The sequence below is a fragment of the Hyaena hyaena genome, unplaced genomic scaffold (genome assembly GCF_003009895.1).
Source record: "Hyaena hyaena isolate Hyena2069 unplaced genomic scaffold, ASM300989v1 scaffold_54, whole genome shotgun sequence".
Classification (NCBI taxonomy): Eukaryota; Metazoa; Chordata; class Mammalia; order Carnivora; family Hyaenidae; genus Hyaena; species Hyaena hyaena.
The window spans coordinates 3,488,512-3,511,612 of NW_024080685.1; the positions used below are offsets into that span (position 1 = coordinate 3,488,512).

Below are 23,101 nucleotides of genomic sequence, written 5' to 3' on the forward strand. Positions count from 1 at the left end.
AGATGGACAAAAACTAGAACGTTATCAAAGAGGTAGAAGATAAACTGGTAAACATCAGGCTTCAGGATAAAAGCCTTAATCTGAATCATCTCAATTCCTGAATGAAGGTGATGTGGGATTGTTAGTGCCTTTACTTTAGCTACCAGCCAGAAGCTGATGTAAATTCTCTATGAAGGAAAAAAAAATGTCATCTAGAAACCAAAATGATCTTTTTCAAAATGTCCAGAACTCAATTATTTAGAAAGGAAGCAAACAAAAAATGGGCTAAAGACTGTAACAGACACCTCAACCAAAGAAGATATACAGATGTCAAATAAGCATATAAAAAGATGCTCCAGAACATATGATGGCATCAGGGAAATGCAAACTAAAATGAGATACTATTATTCTCTTATTACAATGACCAAAATCCAAAACATAGACAATACCAAATACCGGCAAGGATGTGGGACAACAAGAACCCTCATTCACTGCTGTTGGAAATGCAAAATGGCATAACCACTGTGGAATACAGTTTGGCAGTTTCTTACAAAACTAAACATACTATTATCATATGATCCAGTTATCATACTCCTGAATACTTACCCAAAGGAGCTGAAAACTTAGGTCCACAAAAAAGGCTTGCAAATGGATGTTTATAGAAGCTTTGTTCATAACTACAAAAACTTGGACGTAACCGAGATGCCATTCGATAGGTGAATGAATAAACAAACTGTGGTATATCTAGACAGTGGAATATGACTCAGCATTAAAAGAAATAAGCTACAAGCCATGAAAAGACATGGAGGAAACTTCAATGCATTTTACTAAGTGAAAGAAACCAATCTTAAAAATCTTTATACTGTATGATTCCAACCAAATGACATTCTGGAAAAGGCAAAACTATGGAGACCATAAAAAGATCAGTGGTTGCCACGGTGGAAGTGAATGGGAGGGATAAATAAGAAGAGCACAGAAGGTTTTGAAGGCAGAAAAAATACTTTGTATAATAATAATGGGTATTATGTCATTATACATCTGTCCAAACTCATAGGATATACAACACGAGAGTGAACCCCAACATAAACTATGGACTTTGAGTAATGATAATGTGTCAATGTAGATCCATTCTTGGTAGCAAATGTACTACTCCAGTGAGTGATGTTGATAATGGAGAGGCTAGGCATATAGGGGGAAATCTCTATGCCTTTCTCTCAATTTTGTTGTGAATCTAAAACTATTCTAAAAAAAAAATTAAACTATTGAAAAAAAAGCAGGACTGGAGAACAGCATGAATGAAAACCAAAAGAAATAATGGTCACAGGACCAGATGGGATTCAGATAACGGAGTTATCATATAACAATTTAAAAATAAATAATTTAAAAAATTTTTTAATGTTTCTTTATTTTTGAGAGAGAGAGAGAGAGAGCATTAGTGAGAGAGGGGCAGAGAGAGAGAGGAAGATGCAGAATCCAAAGCAGGGATGCAGGGATTAAATCCATGAACTGTGGTGAGATCATGACCTGAGCCGAAGCTGGTGCTTAACCAAGTGAGCCACCCAGGTGTCTTAATAATGTTTTTAATAATACAAGTACCAGAAGGAAACAAGAGAATGAGGTAGAAAAAACAATTGAGAAGGTAAAGAATAAAAAATTTTCTAAATCAATGAAAGATATCAATCCATACATCTACTAAGATCAGTAAGCCTCAAGAAAAACAAATACAAAGAAGAACACGCCTAGAATATCACAGTTAAATTGCTAAAAACTGATACAAAGAGAAAATCTTAAAAGTAGTCAGAGAAAAATTACCTCCAAAAGAGCAACAAGAAGACTTAAAACTGACTTATTAGTAAAAACAATGGAAACCTGAATACAATGTTTTATAATAAATCTAATTCATTTATTCATTGGGCAAATATTTATTGAGTCTCTACGATATGCTAGACACTGTTATAGGTACTTTGGGATGCATCAGTTAACAAAACAAAGAATGTTACTTCTATTCTGTAAAATTACATAATAAAGGTTTTTCTTTTTTAGAGATAGAGAGAAAGAGGTGGGGGAAAGGGCAAAGGAGTGGTGGGGAGAGAGAGAGAGGGAGAGGGAGAGATCGACAGAGAGAGAGAGAGAGAGAATGAGAATCATAAGCAGGCTCCATGTCCAGCACAGAGCCAGATGCGGGGCTGAATCCTACAACCCTGAGACCATTCATGACCTGAGCTAAAATTGAGAGTTCAACACTCAACTGACTGAGCCATCCTATAATAAACATTTTTAAGAGGAGAAATTGTGTAAGGCATGTTTGACAATCTATTTAGGATATAGTTCCTTTTTGCTGTTATTATTTAAAATTTTGACTTAATAGACATGACTGGTAGTTTTTCAGTGATGGATGAGATTCTTTACAATCAAGTAGTCTATTTATTGCACAACTAGACAAAATCTCTCAGGCTGGCTTCTGGGTAATGAAAAGCCATGCAATTTCAGAGCAGATATTTCTAGATGACCCTAGAGGTTATCTAGTCCACACTTATCATTAGAGATGAAAAGAGCAAGGCACAATATAATATTTGGCTTTCCAGGGTCACACAAGTAGTGAGACACACCAATGACTCCTGGTCAAATGTTCTTTGTTGTTGTTTGTTATCTGGTTTGTGGGCTTATTTTGGGAGGAGGATTTTATTTAATTTTCATCAATGTTAACATGTACATAATTTTAAAGCTGATTTTAGGGGCACTTGGGTGGCTCAGTCAGTTAAGCGCCTGACTCTCGGTTTCTGCTCAGGTCATGATTTCATGACTCATGAGTTCAAGCCCTGCATTGGGCATCTGCACTGATAGCATGGAACCTACTTGGGATTCTTTCCTTTTCTCTCTCTGCACCTCCCTGACTCCCTCTCTCTCTTTCAAAATAAATAAATAGACTTTAAAGATAATTATATAACACTTAAGAAAGAGTAATCCCTTGCTCTTCCTCTGACCACTTCAAGTTCCAGTCTCCAGAGAGAAGCATGTTTAACTTCCAATATTAAGATTATCATTCTGTTGTTTGATAGAATGTTCTATTATTTGTTGTGTGATAGCTTGTTTTTCAGTGCACACAACTGAAGTGTGTGAGAGAAGTCCTTTTCCACTTTTATTCATTTCACAGTGCATGCCTTTCATTTAAACGCACAGGTGGATTACTGGTGATCCTGTTGCTAGTCATTAGATAGGACTGTTAACTAATGAAATTGATTTTCATGTGTGATTTATGGAATAAGTTTCATTTCTCTAGAGTTGGCACTGAATACTGGTTGCAGGCGATTAGTGGTTCCATAAATACATATTTTCAGAACAGACAAAGCCTGAATTTTACATTATACAAGTTTTTTCCTTAGCTTTGAAGTATAAAAGGTTAAAACTAAATATTTTCTAAAGTCTTGAACATTTTAATTAAAGTGAATAAGAAACATTTTACAGTTAATAAAATTTTATGATTATAAGTACATTTACATGTAGTTCCTGAAGAAACAATATAAGCAAATCATTTTCATCTTGGTGGAATATCAATATATCATTAATTTGCCTTTGGCATTTGAAGTGATGCTTATTTTAGCTATCTCAGCATTTGCTTTGCAATATGGAAATGCTTGTGATGGAAAGTATTGAACATAAGACACTAAATAATTTATTTTGACAATTATTATTGGTGGATTGGAAGATGGTGGTGGAACAGGAGGACCCTATGCTCACCTCATCCCATGAATACAACTAGATAACTATTAAATCATCCTAAATAGCTCAGAAATTAACTTGAATACAGGCAGAACAAACTCTACAGCTAAAGGTAGAGAAGAGACCACACTGAAGAAGGTAGGAAATGTGGAGATGGGGTTTAGGAGAGAAGTGGATTGTGGCTGCTGCAGTGGGGAGGGAGCCACACTCTCAGAGAAGGGCAAGAGACAGATGAACACAAAGGAGAGCACACAGAGAAAATGAATCCCCATAGCAATTGGCTTGGAAAGCAAAAAGGGCCGAATTTTGTGACTTCAGGGCTTAAAGCCTAGAGTTTTAAAGGTCAGTGGGCTTGGCTGGGATACAGCCCAGAGGGCATTGCACTGCCCTTGGAGAGAAGGCAGGCACACAACCCACAGACACATAGCACGGAAACAGTGATCTGAAGAGCACCAGGGGCACACAGTGGGGAAGTTATTCACTAGTCTTGGAGTGTATCCCAAAAAGACAGCATTTAAAGAGAGACCCCTCCAGGAACAAAGGAACTAGCTGGCACCATTTTCTTGCCCCATTCCTCAGCATACATGGCTACCAGGGGAAATCAGTGCAGCACTGACACTCACTACCTCACTTGCTTACATCAAGTCTCCCCCCTCCACACTCTGGTGTCATCCCCCCTCCACCGACAGTCATGTCTCAGTCCCAGTGTGGTGGGCCCCCTCCCCTAGAAGATCAACCCAAACCCCTGCTCACACAACTCCCAACTTGGGAGATTTGCCTAGACTTGGTTCCAGCACTGGTGCTGACAGGTCTCATTTCACAAACAGACCAGAGCACACCTAGCTAAAACAAGTTACCTTTAGGCCAGGGACCAAACACTACCCACAACAGACAAAAGGAATCTCTGCTGACAATTGTGAGGATAAAGGATAGGATAGAAGGATAAAGTGCCCAGGACTAAACAGCAGGGCACACACAGCACACATTAGAGACACTCCCACAAGCACCAGGCCCTGGGGAAGTGGGGACACCACCACATGACAGGGCACTTCAGAACCTCTTATTAAGGCCATTATCCTCAAGAACAAGAAATGTAGCTGACTTTCCTAACACACAAGAACAGGCAGAGAGACTTAGACAAAAATGAGAAGACAGAGAAATTTATTCCAAATGGAATAATAAGACAAGGCACTATCCAGAGATCTAAGTGAAACAGATATAAGTAACATACCTTATACTAATATACTGATATACTTTAACTACTGATCAAGTATTTAAAGCAATGATCATAAGAATACTCACTGTACTAGAGAAAAGAATGGAAGACACGACTGAGATTCTTAACCCAGACATAAGGAATAATACACCAGAGATAAAGGGTATAATAAACAAAAGAAAAAAACAAAAGCATCAAGAAATACGCTTGACGGAATGAAGCATAAGGATGGAAGCGTAGGATGGAAGAGGCAAAGGAAAGAATAAGTGACCTAGAAGACAGAGAGAAAAGAATTATGCAAAACAAGAATAGACTTAGGGAACTCAGTGACTCCATCATACATAATAAGATTCATATTATAGGAGTCCTAGAAGAAGAAAGAGGAAAGGGGACAGAAAATTTATTTGAAGAAATAACAGCTGACAATTTACATAATCTGGGGAAGGAAACAGATACCCAGATCCAGAAGACACAGGGAACTCCCATCAAAATTAACAGAAGCAGATCCAACATCAAGACATATTGTAATTAAACTGGCAAAACATAGCGATAAAAGAAAAAATTTTAAAGCAGCAAGAGAAAAGATAGTAACTTAAAAGGGAAAACCCATAAAGATAGCATGAGATTTTTTAACAGAAACTTTTCAAACCAGAAAGGAGCAGCATGATATATTCAAAGTACTGAATGGGAAAAATATGTAGTCAATAATACTGTCCAGCAAGGCTATCATTCAGAATAAAAAGAGAGATAAAGAGTTTCCCAGACAAACAAACTACTACAGGAGTCCATGACCACTAAACCAGCCCTGCAATAAATATTAAAGGGGACTCTCTGAGTGGAAATTAGAGACCAAAGTAACAGTATAAAGGTAGGAAACATAAAAGCAGTAAAAATGAGTATTTCTTTTTTTTTTAATGTTTTTTTTTTTTTTTGAGAGAGAGAGGGAGACGTAGTGAGTGGGAGAGGGGGAAAGAAGGGAGGATAGTCTGCAATGACAGCAGAGAGCCTGATGAGGGGTTCAAACTCACAAAATGTGAGATCATGACCTGAGCTGAAGTCAGATGCTTATTAACCAACTGAGCCACCTAGGCGCCCCAAAAATGAATATTTCTGTACAAAAACATTCCTGGAATGCACAAAATAAGAGAATGTAAAATATAACAATGTATACCTAAAATGTGGAAAGGAGAATGGGTTCAAGCTTAAACCATCAACTTCATATAGACTGCTCTATGCAGAAGAGATTATACACAAACCTAATGGTAACCATACATCAAAAACCACTAATAAATATGCAAAGAAAAAAAATCTATGTATCACTAAAGAAAATCAGCAAAACATGAAAGAGAGAAAGACAAAGGATCAAAGCAATCTTCAGAAACAACCACAAAACAAATAATAAAATGACAATAAACACATAACCATCAGTAATTATTTTCAATGTAAATGGACTAAACATTCCAAAAAAAAAAAACCCATAGGGTGACAGGATGGATTATAAAAAAACAAGACACATCGATATGCTGCCTACAAAGACTCATGTTAGATCTAAAGAAACCTACAGATTGAAAGGGAGGGTATGGAGAAATACCTATCATGCAGATGGATATTAAAAGAAAGCTGGAGTAGCAATACATATTATCAGACAAAACAGACTTTAAAACAAAGACTGTAACAAGAGACAAAAAGGAAACTATATAATAATAAAAGGGACAATCTCACAAGAGATATAACAATCATGAATATTTATGCACCCTCCACAGGAACACCTTAATACAGAAAACAGTTAATAACAAACATAAAAGAACTAACAGATAATAGTGCAACAAGAAGAGATGACTTTAACACCCCAAGTACATCAACAGACAGGTCATCTAAACAGAAAATCAACAACAACAAAAAACAACAAAAAACAAAAACAACCATAAACAAACAAAAAAAAACTTACAAAATCAGCAAGAAAACAATGGCTTTGAATGACACACTGGGAAGATGGATTTAACAGACATATTCAGTACATTACATCCTAAAACATGGTGTTCAAATACACATGAAACATTCTCCAGAAGAGATCACATGTTAGACCTTAAAATAAGCCTCTACAAACTGAAGAAGATTGAAGTCACACCATGCATCTTTTCTGATCACAATGTTATGAAGCTAGAAGTCAGCCACAAGAAAAACCTGTAAAGACCACAAATACATGGAGGTTAAAGAACATGCTACTAAGGTATGAATGGGTCAACCATGAAATAAAAGATGAAATTTAAAAATACATGGAAACAAATGAAAACGAAAACACAGTGGTCCAAAACCTTTGGGATGCAACAAAAGTAGTCACAGGAGGGAAGTTTGTAGCAATAAAGGTCTACCTCAAGAAGCAAGAGAAGTTTCAAATAAATAATCTAACCATACACCTAAAGGCACTAGAAAAAGAATGACAAATGAAGTCTAAAACCAGCAGAAGGAAGGAAATAATAAAGATTAGAACAGAAATAAATGATATAGAAATTTAAAAAACAGATAAAGTTGAACAGATACAGCCAGACTTAGGGGCACCTGGATGGCTCAATTAAGTGACTGGCTCTTGGTTTTGGCTCAAGTGATCTCAGGATTTGTGGGATCAAGCCTGGCACTGGGCTCTGTGCTGACAGTGTGGAGCCTGCACGGGATTCTCTCTCTCTCTGCCCACCGAACCCTCAAAATAAAAAAATAAACTTTAAAAAAAAAACACCAAAACCCTCTAGCCAGGCTTTTCAAGAAAAAAAGAGAAAGGCTTCAAATAAAATCATAAGTGAGAGATGAGAAATAACAGTCAATACCACAGAAATACAAACAATTAGAATATGAAAAACTATATGCCAACAAATTGGACAACCTAAAGAAATAGATAAACTCCTAGAAGCATATAATCTACCAAAACTGTAACAGAAAGAAATAGAAAATCTGAACAAACCAACAACAAACAAAGAAGCTGAATCAGTAATCAAAAAACACCTGACAAACAACCAGGATCAGACGACTTCTCAGGAAAATTCTACCAAATATTTAAAGAAGAGTTAATACCTGTTCTTCTCAAACTACTCCAAAAAATAGAAAAGGGAGAAAAACGAAAACCAGACACAGACACCACCAAAAACCAGAACTACAGGCCAATATTTCTGGTAAACATTGATGCAAAAATCCTCAATTACCAAACCAAAGTCCAACAATACATTAAAAAAAATTATTCACCACAATCACGTGGGATTTATTCCTGGGTTGCAAGCATGGTTCAACATTCACAAGTCAATAAATGTGATACATCATATCAATAAGAGAAAAGATATTCTCCATATGATCATTTTGAAAAATGCAGGAAAAGTATTTGACAAAGTACAACATCCATTCAAGATAAAAACCTTCAAAAAGTAGGCTCAGAGGGAACATACCTCAACATAATAAAGGTCATATATGAAAGACCCCCAGCTAACATCATCCTTAATGGCAAAAACCTGAGAGTTTTTCCTCTAAGGTCAGGAACAAGACAGGAATGTCCACTCTCAGCACTTTTATTCAATACAGTACTGGAAGTCCTAGCCACAGCAATCAGACAACAAAAAGAAATAAAAGGCATACAAACTGGTAAGAAGGAAGTACAATTTTCTTTTTCTCAAATTTATTTTATATTATTTATTTTTGAGAGAGATCGAGCGAGAGCGTGAGAGCGCGCATGCACAAGCAGAGGAGGTGCAGAGAGAGAGAGAGAGAGGAGAGAGGAGAGAGAGAATCCCATGCAGGCTCTGCACTGCCAGCACAGAGCTCAACGTGGGGTTCAAACTCACATATCATGAGATTATGATCTGAGTCAAAATCAAGAGTCATATGCTCAATTGACTGAGCCACTCAGGTACTCCTAAGTGTAACTTTCACTATTTGCAGATGACATGATACTATGTATAGAAAAGACTACAAAAGACTCCACCAAAAGACTGTGAGAATTGATATATCAATTCAGTAAAGTCACAGGATACAAAATCAATGCACAGAAATCTGTTGCATTTCTAAACACCAATAATGAAGCAGCAGAAAGAGAAATTAAAAAAAACAATATCAAAAATAATAAGATGCCTAGGAGTAAACATAACCAAAGAAGTGATAGGTCTGTACTCTGAAAACTATTTTTAAAAAGCACTAATGATAGAAATTGACAACAACACAAAGAAAAGGAGAAACATTCCATGCTCATTGAGTGGAGGAACAAATATTGTTAAAATGTCTGTACTACTCAAAGCAATATACACATTTAATGTGTTTCCTATCAAAATACCAAGAGCATTTTTCACAGAACTAGAACAAACAATTCTAAACTTTGTTTGGAACCACAAAAGACTGTGAATAGCCAAAGCAATTGGTTTGAAAAGCCAAAGCAAAACTGGAGGCATCATAGTTCTGGAGTTGACGTTATATTACAAAGCTCTTGCAATCAAAACAGTATGGTACTGGCACAAAAACAGGCACACAGATCAGTGGAATAGAACAGAAAAAACAGAAAAAAACCCACAACCATAAGGTCAATTAAACCTTTGACAAAGCATGAAAGAATATACAATTGGAAAAAGACAGTCTATTCAAACAATGGTGTTGAGAAAACTGGAAAGCAACATGCAATTTTTTTTTTTTTTTACTTTCTTACATCATACACAAAAATAAACTCAAAATTGATTAAAAACGTAAAACTGTAAGACCTGAAACCATAAAAATCCTTGAAGAGAACAAAGGCAATAACTTCTACGTCATCAGCTGAAGCAACTTTTTTCTAGATATGTCTCCTGAGGCAAGGGAAACAAAAACAAAAATAAACGACTGGGACTTCATCAAAATAAAAAACTTCTGTACAGTGAAGGAAACAATCAACAAAGCTAAAATGCAACCTATGGAATGGGAGAAGGTATCTGCAAATGACATATCTGATAAAGGGTTAGTATCCGAAATCTATAAAATCTATAAAGAACTTATCAAACTCAACACCCTAAAAATGAATAATCTAATGAAAAAATGGGCAGAAGACATTAATAGACATTTCTCCAAAGATATACAGATGGGCAACAGACACATGAAAAGATGCTCAACATCACTCATCATCAGAGAAATGTAAATCAAAACCACAATGAGATATCACCTCACATTTGTCAGAATGGCTAAAAAAAAAAAAAAAAAACCATGCGTGCTGGCAAGGATGTGGAGAAAAAGGAACACTCATGCACTGCTGGTGGGAATGCAAACTGGTGGAGCCACTCTGGAAAAACAGTATGGAGGTCCCTCAAAAAATTAAAAACAGAACTGTATAATCCACTAATCATACTACTCAGTATTTACCCAAAGAATACAAAAACACTAATACAAGGGGAGACATAAACCGCTATGTTTAGAGCAGCATTATTTACAATAGCCAAGATATGGAAGCAGCCCAAATGTCCATCAAATGATGAACTGATAAAAATGATGTGGTATATATACAATGGAATCTTACTCAGCCATAAAAAAGAATGAAATCTTGCCATCTGCAACAATACAGATAGAGCTGAAGAATACAATGCTAAGCGAAATAAGTCCATTAGAGAAAGACAGACATCATATAATGATATGTGGTATTTAAGAAGCAAAGTTAAAAAATGAAAGGGAAAAAAAAGAAGAAAGCAAATCAAGAAACAGACTCTTAACAATGGAGAACAAACTGATGATTACCAGAGAGAAGGGGGTGTGGGATGGGTTAAATAGGTGATAGGGATTAAGGAGTGCACTTGTCATGGTGAACTCTTGAGTGGTGTTATGGAAGTGCTGAATCACTATATTGCACACCTGAAACTAATATAACACTGTACATTAACTAACTGGAATTAATATGGAAACGTAAAAAACTCAATTATTAACATTAATCCCACTGAATAATTCATGTTTTCCCCAGGGGAAACACCAAATCATGAAGTAAACATTTTCACTCATCTGGTCTGTATAAATCTAAAATCCAGTTTGTAAATGTCATAACTATAGACATAGTTTTAAATGAAATTCTTCTCAATTAAAATTTACTTACACATTAGGTCATTTGCATCATGGATTATGAGACTAGGTGCTTACATGAGACAGGAAGCTGGTTGTGGACTGGGATGAGGGTACATTAGAATGGGAACGGGCAGCCGAGGACGGCTGTAGAAGGCGTGGCTTCACGGAAGTATTTGAGGTGTATCCAGGGCCCTGAAGTTCCTAGAAAACAATACAGATGTGAGCACAATAACTGTCCACCTACACCTACAATCGCAAAATCAAAATGTATTTTGCGTCCATAATTTGAATCTTACGTGTTGAACATCTATAAAGCAAAATGATTCTGAGTTACTCTTTGAGGACTAGGCATATGCTAAGAAGATACCCTCACATTGCTGATTGTGAAAAAGGCATCTGAGATGTGAAAACACTTTGGATGGTACACTACTTAGCTGGTTTCTAACATTTGTCAAAGACTCTATGCTAGTTGTGGCCTCTACAACTATGGAGTGTTCCAGCCCGTGAAAGTATCCATGACTGACACTTTACCCTATTTGCAACTTTAAAACCTACTGGGAAAAGTAGACACAAATTTCAGTGGGAAATGTACTGTTTTTAAAGGACACATGTTTTTGTCAGCAGATTAAATAATTTTTGCTATTCTCCAAGCAAACTGAGCACTCTCACACTTTGGACCTCTGCACTTGCTTGATCCCCTTCTGTATGGAAAATTCTTCTTTCAGGTATCCCCATGGCACACCTGAAGAAGGTGTTGCCTCTCTTATTATAAACTTAACTAAGAGTATGGTGTTTCAATTTGTTACTATAGGAAGAGGACAGGTATGACTTAATGATGTTTATACAGACTTTATAACTGCTAGTATCAGATAATGTTAACGTTGAAAGTACACTTGAATGTATCCAAGGTACATGAAGGAAATGTAAAAGTATATCAAAGAATGGCATTAATTTTGTTTAAACTATTTATGATAAACAAAAAAAAGACCTTACTTTTACATCCAAAGTGTGCTGAAGTTTTAGGCGCACAGATTCTTGTTCTTGACGCTGTATGATATCTTGACATTCTGCAAACTGCAAAGACGCCTACAATCAAGCAACCACATGTGGCTTATGCTCCATTCTCTAAGCAATTTTATTCTATTTACCTATAAACACAGAGCTGCCATCCCTTCAAGGGAACACTCCCCACTCTTGGCACACTAACGTGCATTTATCTATTTATCTGCTTTGTTCAGTAAACTTAGAACAACTGGAGGCCATGCCTTTATCCTCTGTATCCCTGGCATCTATGCAGCACTTAGTATGAATAAACTAAGGATGGAATGAACAAATAGCTTTAGCAATGTAAAAAAATCACCACGACTGAAATTCATTGAATCAACATATCATGTTTTAAAATCAAAGCTGGCATAGGTAGGATCACAGGTCAAAAAGGCTCTGATTTCTTAAGAATCAAGACTAGTTTGGGTACATTTTTTGCCTTCCAGAGTACTCACAAGTAAGATTTATACCTCTATGACAAACAGCAATAACAAATACAATGTCACTAATCCTTCTCATTCTTTAAGTTGTGTGTGTGTGTGTGTGTGTGTGTGTGTGTGTTGAGAGAGGAGAGAGAGCAAGTGAGCAAGGGACAGAGAGAGAGAGAGAATCAGGACCAATGTTTTTTTTACCTGAAGCAGGGCTCAAGCTCACCGGAAGTGAGGCTCATGCTCACCCGAACCGGGGCTCAAACAAACTCAATGCAGGACTCGAACTTACAAACCATGAGATCATGACCTGAGCTGAAATCAGATGGTTAGCCAACTGGGCCACCTAGATTCCCTCTGAATTATGTTTTCTACCTGCATTTTCTGGGCTTCAACAAATGCCAGACATTAGCACTATGTTAGCATTTTACTGATATTATATTAACAGACTGTATTCTACCTAGTGTTCAAGTTACTCTGTGGCAGTAAACTAGACTGGAGACATTTTTATTTATTCAGTCCACTGAGGACATCAGGTATATCTTGCATCTTATATCTTACTGCTCCTATGACCAAGCATGGAGCTTTTATTCAGAACAAGTCTACTCAGTTAATGGCTATTTAGTTGATAATTACTTTGCACACTTAATTAGTAACTACCTTATCAAGAGCAACTTCCATATTAGCAACTTTTTCTTTCAAACGGCGCTCCTGCGATCTCAGGACTTCCAGTTCTCCAGCCATTTTGTTTTTTTCTGTTGCAACAGTACTCAATTCCTGGCTTAATTTATTCTTCTCTTCTTTTAGAAAATGCTTTTCCTATAATTATAGAGGAAAAAAATGTCAGAAATAATAAGCTGATGTAGATGCTCAGATGTGAAGGAAATATAAAACTAATACAAAGATCTGAACTATAGTTTAATTCATATGCCACTTAATGTTCTGAGTTGGAGCTGGTAGCTATTAGAATCATGTCACCATGTACTCTGTTATTTTTATCACTACTGTTATTATAATTTCTTTCTAGGCTTACTAAATCTTTGATAAAACCTACAAAGTATATTATAACTGTTGCATAAAACAGCATAATGGTGAATGGACACTGAGTAATCATATACTAAATGTAACTGAAATTTGTTTAAATGACAAAAGAGATTTAAAGAAGATACCTTTATTTGAAAGCTTTGTGAGTTTCTATTATGTTTCAAGGTTGGCTATTTATTTCACAAATGCCTACTGAAGATCCTACAACATAAATAGATGGGACATACAGGGATGCCTGTGGGGCTCAGTGGGTTAAGTGTTCGACTTCAGTTCAGGTCATGATCTCACTGTTCATGAGTTCAAGCCCTGCATCAGGCTCTCCACTGTCAGTACAGAGTCTGCTTTGAATCCTCTGTCTTCCTATCTCTCTCTGCCCCTGCCTCACTCATGCTCTCTCTCTCTCTCAAAAATAAATCAATATATTTTTAAAATGAGGCATACAGTTCTTCCCTTAAGTCACTTAAGGCTCAGTGATGAAAATAAGCTTATTAATTTACTTTTGGAGAGTCTTTGGTATTCAACAAACCGTAATTAAAATTTGTTCACATCCCTTTAAAAAACATCATGGAACAGGAAGACAAAAAGAAATGCAGAGTAGTCAAGTTGCCTCAATTTCTATTTCTTTAAATATGTATTTCTTTCTTAGGGAAAATGTTTAGTGAAAACAAGGTAGAAGGTATTGCCATTGTAATAGAGTTTCTGGATAGAAATAATTTTGTTTTTTCTCATTAGCGAGGCAGAAAAGGCTTCAGAAAGAAAAAAATAATTTTACAAGCTGCCTCCTTTCTCTTTGAAGGGGATGTCATTGGGTTTTGATGAATACTTTCCTTTGGGTGGGGACAGGCACCTCTGTGATAGAAGGCAGTGACCTCTTATACTCTAAGTGTCCTCAGGGAGGATGAGGATAAGCACTGCTTTAGGTCCAATGGGCAAATAATGAAAGAAGAAAAAGAAAAAGAAATTAGGATAAGAGAAAAGAAGGAAAGAAAAAAGTATGAAAGAACAAAAAAAATAGGAAATAAGTAAGTCCATGTGAGGAAAGGTAGCTTTATTCTAAAAAAATCTTTTTAATGTTTATTTTAGAGAGAGAGAGAACGAGAGTGAGAGCATGAGTGGGGGGACGGGCAGAGAGAGAGGAGACACAGGATCTGAAGCAGACTCCAGGCTCTGAGCTGTCAGCACAAGGACCAATGAGGGGCTTGAACTTAATGAACTGCTAGATCATGACCTGAGCCAAAGTCAGACACTTAACCAACTGAGTCACTCAGGAGCCCCAAGGGTAGCTTCATTCTAAAAATGCTCACTCTGGGTCTGGGGAGAGCAAGTGCCTGGCTTGTGCTTACTTTCTACATATGCTATGTACCTCCTCACCTCCACTACAGCCAGTGCTCATATAACTCTGCTTTTACAAATGTTGATTTGTTCCAAAGTGACTGAACTATCAGGCAACATCTGAGCACCACACAAATTTCATACTATGCACAGTTGCATTTATAAGAAATACTAAGTCAACAAAAAACTGCACCCGGCTAAACATAGCTGTGTGGGAATACACAAAAAGCATACACCTACCTGCCACTAGCTCAGTTTATCCTGTGGTCTGAGTCACATCCATGCCCATCTGGTGTCACAGAAAACCTCCCTTCTACACTCTCACAGTAACTCACAAGCTGCAGCCCTTTGATGCACACTTCTAGAAGCAAACTTCAGGTCTTTTCCAAGATAAAGGACCATATTTATTGTAGTATTTATGTATTTCTTAACCATTTAACGTGTAAAACTGTGCTACCGCTTTTCATTAGGTTCCTATTTTTTCTATGTCATTGATGAAATTTGTTAGTGAGGTGTTCCTAATCCCATTGTTCTCATAACCCCCATGGCCTTTTCTGCACAATTCTGTAGACATACATGTCACATTATAGCAGAACTGTCACATTATAGCTTTGTTAATAGTCATTTCCTATCTCTACCAGGAAGGTCCTTTTGTCCATTTTCTGCAATATAAAATACTAGTTCTTTCAAGGTCCTACTCAGTGGTGCCGGGGTGGCTCAGTTGGTTAAGTGTCTGCCTTCGGCTAAGGTCATAATCTCATGGTTTGTGAGCCTGCTTCTGTCTCCCTCTCTCTCTCTGCCCCTCCCCTGCGTGTATTCTGTCTCATCGCTCAAAAATAAACAAACATTGAAAACAATTAAAAAAACAACAAGATCCTACTCAAATGTTCCTTCTGGAATTTTTCCCTAATCCTCTCAGTCAGAAAGAAACCCTTTTCTCCAGTGTACTTTGTAACTCTGCTACATCTTCTCCTGCCTGCAGAAAATTAAAGAGTGAACACACTGGCTTCCCTCATGCTGAGCACAGGGACTCACCTTATTTGCAGTTGTCATTGCCTCTTCCAAAAACTGTATCTTGCTTTGAAGGGCATCTATCTGACCTCTTTTAGCCGTGATTTGCTTTTGCATCCCCATTGCCACTTTCATAGCTGGGGCAAAAAAGAAAATAAACTGCCTTAGTTTTTAAAGTTTCTAAATTTGGGGAGGCTACTATAAATTTATGGTTAAATATGATGAGGTGACAAGATTCTCCAAGGCACTTGGACAGTTTCAAGAGACTGATTACGGGAAAAAAAATCTTTAGATTTCACAATTGGGATATAACAATTTTCAGCAATTACACAGAGATTTTGAGTTGAGAATGGTATTTTGTGATTTCTTGCTACTGGTATTGATTTCATTGACCATCATAATTTGCCATATCTCCTGATCAAATTTATACTTACACATATAGAAAAGATATACATAAAAATTATATAATGAACAATGTATTAATTTTCTAGAAATTCATATTTAAGATGCCACAAAAGGGGTGTCTGGGTGGCACAGTCAGTTAAGTGTCTGATTCTTGATCTCAGCTCAGGTCTTGATCTCATGGTCGTTGAGTTCAAGCCTTGCACTGGGCTCCATGCTGGGTGTAGAGCCTACTTAAAAAAATAAAAAACCCACAAAAGACATATATTATTTTTTTTCATACGATATCCTATAAAATGTCATAAGTGATTTTGTAAGATATTTGCTATTAAGTGATCTTTTTAAAGATTCCAATGATATCACAAACCATTCAACTTTCATTCTCATTAAAACAATAAAAAAAAAATATCTTACTCAAAAAAAAATAACAACAAAAAAAAACCAAGATCCTACTCAAACAAGATCCTTTACATGTGCCTGGAACTCACTACTATTTCAATAGTCAAATTGGCAGCATAAGCATATATAGAATTATTTCACTAAAAGTGGTGAGGGGTGAGAATGTTCAGGGCATGTGGTAAGCACTGAACACTTCAGACATGGAAGGCCATTGAAAGGACATATGAAGCTCATCCTTGCTTGGAAATTCAAAGCCAGAGACCCAGTGTTGTTTCCTACAGGAAAGAGGTTTGAAAATGCCACTTGCTTTGAGTTGAGTCAGGTCCAGACACAGCTTAGAGGAAAAGAGAAAATGTGCCATTCTTTTCTTTTTCTTTTTTTTTTTAAAAAGATTTTTAAAAATATTTATTTGGTGGGGGAAAGAAGAAAGAGAGAAAGAGAGTGCGTGTGTGCACACACACACGAGTTGGGGGTGGGGCAGAGAGCGTGGGAGAGAGAATCTGAAGCAGGCTCCACGCTATCATCACAGAGGGTGAAGTGGGGCTTGAACCCACAAACCATGAGACCATGACCTGAGCTGAAATCAAAAGTCAGTCATGTACAACCAACTGAACCACCCAGGCGGCCCCAAAATGGACCATTCCTTAGAAACAAACTATCAGAGAGGATAAAAAGTCTCACTCCTTGGTAAGGAGTAGTTGCTGTAGCGAAACTGTCAAAACAGGGCTCATCAGGCATAGCAGACTGATTTATTAACAGAGCAGCAGTCTGACATCATTTGCTCACCATTCAAGCACTCTGAAGAACTCTGGTCTGATTAAGTGGATCACATTTGGCCTTCAAGCTTGTTTTCTTTAATCTCTTTTATTTTAATACAATTTTAATCAATAAAAATGAGCATATGATGCAAAAACAGGATTACCAAATGAACTGAATCACTGTAATGTGACTGGGGCTGTTGTGGAGATGCCAGGAGGGCACTGAAGAGAGAGCTCTCTCTGGTGGTGGTGGGGAGGGAACGAGTCCCCAAATGGGCCTCCTGAGTGACCTCTTAAACCCCACCGTTTGCTTGGTGTTAACCAGCAAGAAAGAGCTGAACCTCCAAAAAGTAAACAAAATACAGAACACTTCAAGAATCTGCGGGCTGTCTCTGGACAGGTATCATGATCGTCTTCTCTGTATCGTTCTAGTTTTAGCATATGTGCTGCCAAAGTGGGCACAGAAATAAACCCTTGACACTACAAAACACGGAGAAATGAAAAATATAAGGCTTTACTTATTTATTCTTGCAGTCAGTTAATATAGCCGTGCCAACAATAACAAGAGTGATACAAAACAGCAGATAACCTCTCTTGGAATTAATACAGGCAGCAAGGGACAAAGGGAAGAGGTCCAAGTGGTGAAAGGGATCACTCATGCTAGCAGTTCAATTCCCAGGGTTTATCCTGTTTGTATCACAGAGAAGGAATCAGGAACTCACAATTAACCACAGATTTATAGTTTAGGTTGATAAGGAACATGTGAAAAATAAGAGGTTAGACAAAAATGATTGGTAACTTGTATCTTTATCAACACTTCCCTAAAAGTAATTAATTGGCATTTACAGACATTGAGATCTATTAGAGATTGGTAAAAGAGCCACAGGAAAAGAAAGATTCAGATACTTTAGGGCTTAAATTAAGCACACGGCATTTTCCCCAAAACCCCCTGAGTAGAACGACTGCTAACACCCATGGTTGGTGCCTGTCACTGTGCACAGGGATCAGGGAGAGGTGGCGGGAAATGCATCCAGGCTTGCGTTCTAATAAATCTAGACCAATGGAATTAAAACAGAAGAATAAAATCTAATAAAGCATACCATGACCATCGGATCCTTCCATCGACTTTAATGTATTTCTTGTCTGTTCGAGTTCAGACTGTGCAGATTTTAATTGCATTTTCAGTTTATTTGTAGTAGCTTCCATCTCTTCAGTTTTGTTTCGAAAATTCCTTTTTAAGACTTCATAGTCCTCTATACAGTGTGATAATTAAAGAAGGTTACTTTTTTCTATCCCCTTGTATGACGTATGTTTTATTTGTGATTAATGAGCATAGAATTTTAGAGCCAGAAGAGACTTCGTTTAGCTCTGTCATCATTTGTTATAGAAGTTAGATGTACATACACATTTCCCAAGTGGATACGCATTCTCTACCCACTTACCCCTGCTTTTTCCTAGCCAGTGTAATTGGCTCACGTCAATTCCATCTTAAATTTCCTTGGATGGTTGTAGCCACCACAACGGATCTCAGCACCATCTGTAGGTAGGTGAATCTATGTGATGTGATAAGTAACCTGAGGCTGCTATGTGCTCTAGCCTTTTTCTTTCAATGTTTATTTATTTATTTTGAGAGGGACAGAGAGAAATCACATGAGTGTGCACATCGGAGCATGCACAGCAGGGGAGGGGCAGAGACAGAGGGAGAGAGAGAATTTCAAGCAGGCTCCACGTTGTTAGTGCAGAGCCTGATGCTGGGCTCCGTCTCAGGAACTGTGGGATCATGACCTGAGCCGAAATCAAGGGTCGGATGTTTAACTGACTGAGCCACCCAAGCACTATTCTATCTAACTTTTTATCTCTAGTAATTATTTAAAGAACTGGCATGCATTTATCATTTATACACAAGAACACACACACACAGAAACACACCTATTCAACTTCTAATATTTTTATATATGATAGTTTTATATACAAAGGGAACAGGCAGAGCCAAGACCTCTCTGCTGAAATCTAACTGTCTCCCCACACAATGCCATGTGGATGTCCTAGCACCACCCACACCAACCAGCTCATGCTGGCTATGTACCATCCGCTGGCCCGTAAGCCTGCCCCTCCAACAGTGTCCCTCTCTCAGTTGTTGGGACCATCGTTCTCCCAATACCAGAGACCTAAAACCTGAAGGCCACATATAAGCCTGCTAATCACTAAGTACTGCTGTTCAATTGCCAGAATACTCTTTAATCCTTCCTCTCGTTCTCACAACCACCGCCCTGGTTCAAGTTCTCAGAGCTCCCTGGGGCCACGGCAAGATCCTCTTTGGCTGGCTGGCCCCTGGCCTTTTCCTATTCACCTGCTGACACTGTCCTTCCAAAATGTAAGTTAGAGGACAACAGTCTCCTACTTAAAGTCTTTTCCTGGCTCCACATTGTCTGGCTCTGTCTATCTACTCTGTCTCGTATCTTAGCCCTCGTTTCTCAAATACTCAACTACTTCTGAGGTCACATTGTTATTTCATGCCTCATGTTTTTGTCCATAATGTTCTCTCTGCCTGGGCTGCCCTCCCACCTCTTTTTTACCTGCCAAATCCTTGTTCTTCTTTCAGACTTAGCAGAGGAGGTTTGAATCCTATTGGAGACTGACTCTCTACACTCTTCTCCATCTGCATCCAGCACACGGTTCCTCATCTGCTGTACTAACCCGTTCTACAGAGGTCTGGCTCCCAACTAGCCAGGGTCCTCCCCGTTGTGCTTCTAAGGCCTCTCTCAATATCCGGCCTAGTACATGCTCAGGAATCATGGACTCTGTGTGTGTGTGTGTGTGTGTGTGAGTGAAGTAAATGATACCTGTATCACATTAATTGTGAACTAGGAGTGTTTTGTTTTTAAATTTAAGATCTTGCATTCTTCCTTTCCAGAAATCTGTGCAAGTCTGTTACATATGTTGCTTCATTATGAAACCTCTAATCGAGCTATTTGGCTTCAAGGACTGGAGGTTTCCACTTCCTTCTCCCTTTTCTTGAAAACTCAGTAAGGAATTTCCTGGACTCCGAGAGGTGGCTAATGTTAACTGTTAATGAGTGCAAGATACGGGAGCTCTGCAGGGAGCGGCATAGAGACTTGCGGGCAGCATAATTATCCCTGCTGTGACAGGGGAGGAGCGGCCACTTCCTGCGCCAGGGCAGTCCTGGCGTCCGTGCGGGGCCTCACGGCCAGCGCTCCCAGCCGTCAGTCAGCAGACCGTGAGCTGAAGGAACGTACCTGTAAGACTGTGCAACTCGCTCCTGCCGGTCTTCACCTCATTTAGTAACTGGTCTCGCTCTTGTCTGATGTCCTTCACTGCACGGAGCCGCTCGGAGCCTGCGTTCACCAGCTTCACCTTTTCCAGCTCCAGGTCACTCACTCGGGCCTCAAGTTCCCGTATCTTTGCATCTTTTTTATCTTTTAAAATCTAAATATATGGACAGATACAAAGGATGGAGTAAGAAATAAAAAAGAAACATATGTAGATGTAGTTATAATAGACATTATATTAGTATCCTATCTATATTTAATATCTTTTCCCTCTTTCTTATTAAATTTCATTTTATTATAAAACCTCAATAGTAAATGGGAGAACAAAAAGAATATTTTACCTTTCTTTTAATCTTAGATGCCAATTTCCAGTCTCATTTGCTACAACTCCTTCATTATTCTTATTCCTATTTTTTTTAAGTTTATTTATATTGAGAGAGTGAGAGAGAGAGTGTGTGCATGTGTGCCCTTGGGGTAGGAGCAGAGAGAGTAGAGAGAATCCCAAGCAGGATCCTCTCTGTCAGCACAGGGTCCCACTCAGGGCTCAGTCTCATGAACCGAACTGTGAGATCATTACCTAAGCTGAGATCAAGAGTCAAGAGATTTAACTGACTAAGCCACTCAAATGTTCCTTTTTTTTTTTTTTTTTCATTAAAAAAATGTATTGAGCACCTACTTTGTGACAGGAACTATTTTACATGTTGGGAACAGAGCAGCTGGGGAGGGACTGGGGTGAGGCCTCACTTGCCTGAGTTCTATGTCCTAGGAGCCTCACTAGCCTTACCCTGTCCCAATCATGAAACACAGAAAATAAAACAAACAACATCCTTGTCCCCACAGGGCTTACAATCCAGTCAGAGGAGACACAGGATAACAAATACTTAATAGTATAATAATAAGTGACTGAAAAAAGAATATAACAAGGTGAGGGGGTAGAGAATGAATGCAGGGGTGGGTATCTGCACATAAGAGATATGTTGGTGGGTAGAAAAGCACCCAAATGCTATTCTTATTAAGGCCTGCAACAAGGTTGGCCCTTGGCTGGGGTCTGGGAACTTGGACTTGGGAGAGTTCTCGCCACTCTAACTGTGCCTAAATCATTTCGGCAGACAAAATGATTTATGCTGAGTACCTGCTTTCCTTCTGGAGAACTGGAATACTTTCCAGGCAACAGGTGTCCGTGTGCCCAGACCCCAGTATAAAAACCCTGGGGACTGAGTCTCTAATGATCTTCCCTGGTTAGATGTGCTATCACAGCTCATTGCTGGAGGAGCAAGTACATCCTGCCAGAGAGGAGTTTTGGAAGCCTGTGCCTACTCTCCTCCCATGCCCCTTCTCCCTCTGCTGATTTTACTTTCTATTCTTTCACCGTAATAAACTGTACCCATGAGCACAGCTCTATGCTGAATCCTGTGAGTCCTCCTAGCAAATGTTTGAACTTGTGCGTAGTCTCGGGGACCCCAATCCTCTCTGATAAGCAGAAATCTCAAAGAGGGAAGTGAAGGAGTAACCCATGTGACAGGCTTGGGGACAGTTCTAGGCACAGGGAATGTGTTCAGGAAACAGCAAAGCCATCAGAATGGATGGGGAGGGGGACCAGAATCTGCCACCCCAAACATGCTTCTTTGGCACACAGATTATTTTAAGCTGATTATTTTGAGAAACAGCAGGGAAAAGGTCTGAAAACAGAAATTGTCCTTTACAGGATATTTCTATTTACAAAGGAAGTCTCACTTGTAAGGGTGTCTCTCTCTGAACCACAAAAGGAAGAATGGCTCTAAATTATAAGAGAATCTTATCAGTGGGGAAGGCACAGCTTAAATCTGCAAAACAAACCTCATCCCCATTTTCCATAGATCTCCTGGTCACTTTCCCAGGACTGTCTCTTTCACATCCTTCTTTGTTTTAGCTAAAGATGATATTTAAGCCTGAATTCTTTTTTTTTTTTTTAAGTACGCTTCCCACCCAATGCAGAGCCTAACAACGGTCTCAAGACTATGAGATCAAGACCTGAGCTGAAGGGATCCTGGGTGGCTCAACTGGTCCAACTTCAGCTCAGGTCAGGATCTCATGGTTTGTGGGTTCGATCCCTGCATCGGGCTCTGAGCTGACAGCTTAGAGCATGGAGCCTGCTTCAGATTCTGTGTCTCCCTCTCTCTCCTTTTCCCCCTCCCTCACTTGTGCTCTCTCTCTTTCTCAAAATTAAATAAACATTAAAAAAATAAAAAAGGTGAGATCAAGAGTTGGATGCTAACTGACAGAGCCACCCAGGTGTCCCTAAGTCTGAATTCCAAGCCACCTCTCTGAGTTACTCATTTTTCCCATGTATATATAAGATATACATGTATGAATAAACTGCTGTTTGTTCTTCTCTTGTTGATCTGTCTTGGTTCCAGGGCTCAACCAAGAATTTAGAAAGAGGGAGAAGGATTT

The 23,101-nt window shown here is 38.5% G+C and overlaps 1 protein-coding gene and 1 non-coding gene across 6 annotated transcripts in view; both read right to left on the reverse strand.

Moving 5' to 3' along the window:
- CCDC158 (coiled-coil domain containing 158) overlaps window positions 1-23,101 on the reverse strand; it is a 97,244-nt gene that overhangs the window by 34,986 nt on the left and 39,157 nt on the right. For 4 of the 5 annotated variants that reach the window (XM_039231007.1, XM_039231004.1, XM_039231009.1 and 1 more), the window contains exons 14-19: window positions 20,636-20,825; window positions 18,479-18,631; window positions 15,844-15,956; window positions 13,093-13,251; window positions 11,954-12,046; window positions 11,036-11,161 (exon numbers count right to left, since the gene is read on the reverse strand). In XM_039231007.1, the coding sequence (XP_039086938.1) occupies window positions 11,036-11,161; window positions 11,954-12,046; window positions 13,093-13,251; window positions 15,844-15,956; window positions 18,479-18,631; window positions 20,636-20,825 (834 nt within the window). The remainder of the gene's footprint in view (window positions 1-11,035; window positions 11,162-11,953; window positions 12,047-13,092; window positions 13,252-15,843; window positions 15,957-18,478; window positions 18,632-20,635; window positions 20,826-23,101) is intronic. The other variant, XM_039231005.1, reaches the window with a different exon arrangement.
- On the reverse strand, window positions 17,734-17,840 carry LOC120231120. The gene has a single exon (XR_005528258.1). It is a non-coding gene; the product is annotated as a U6 spliceosomal RNA (small nuclear RNA).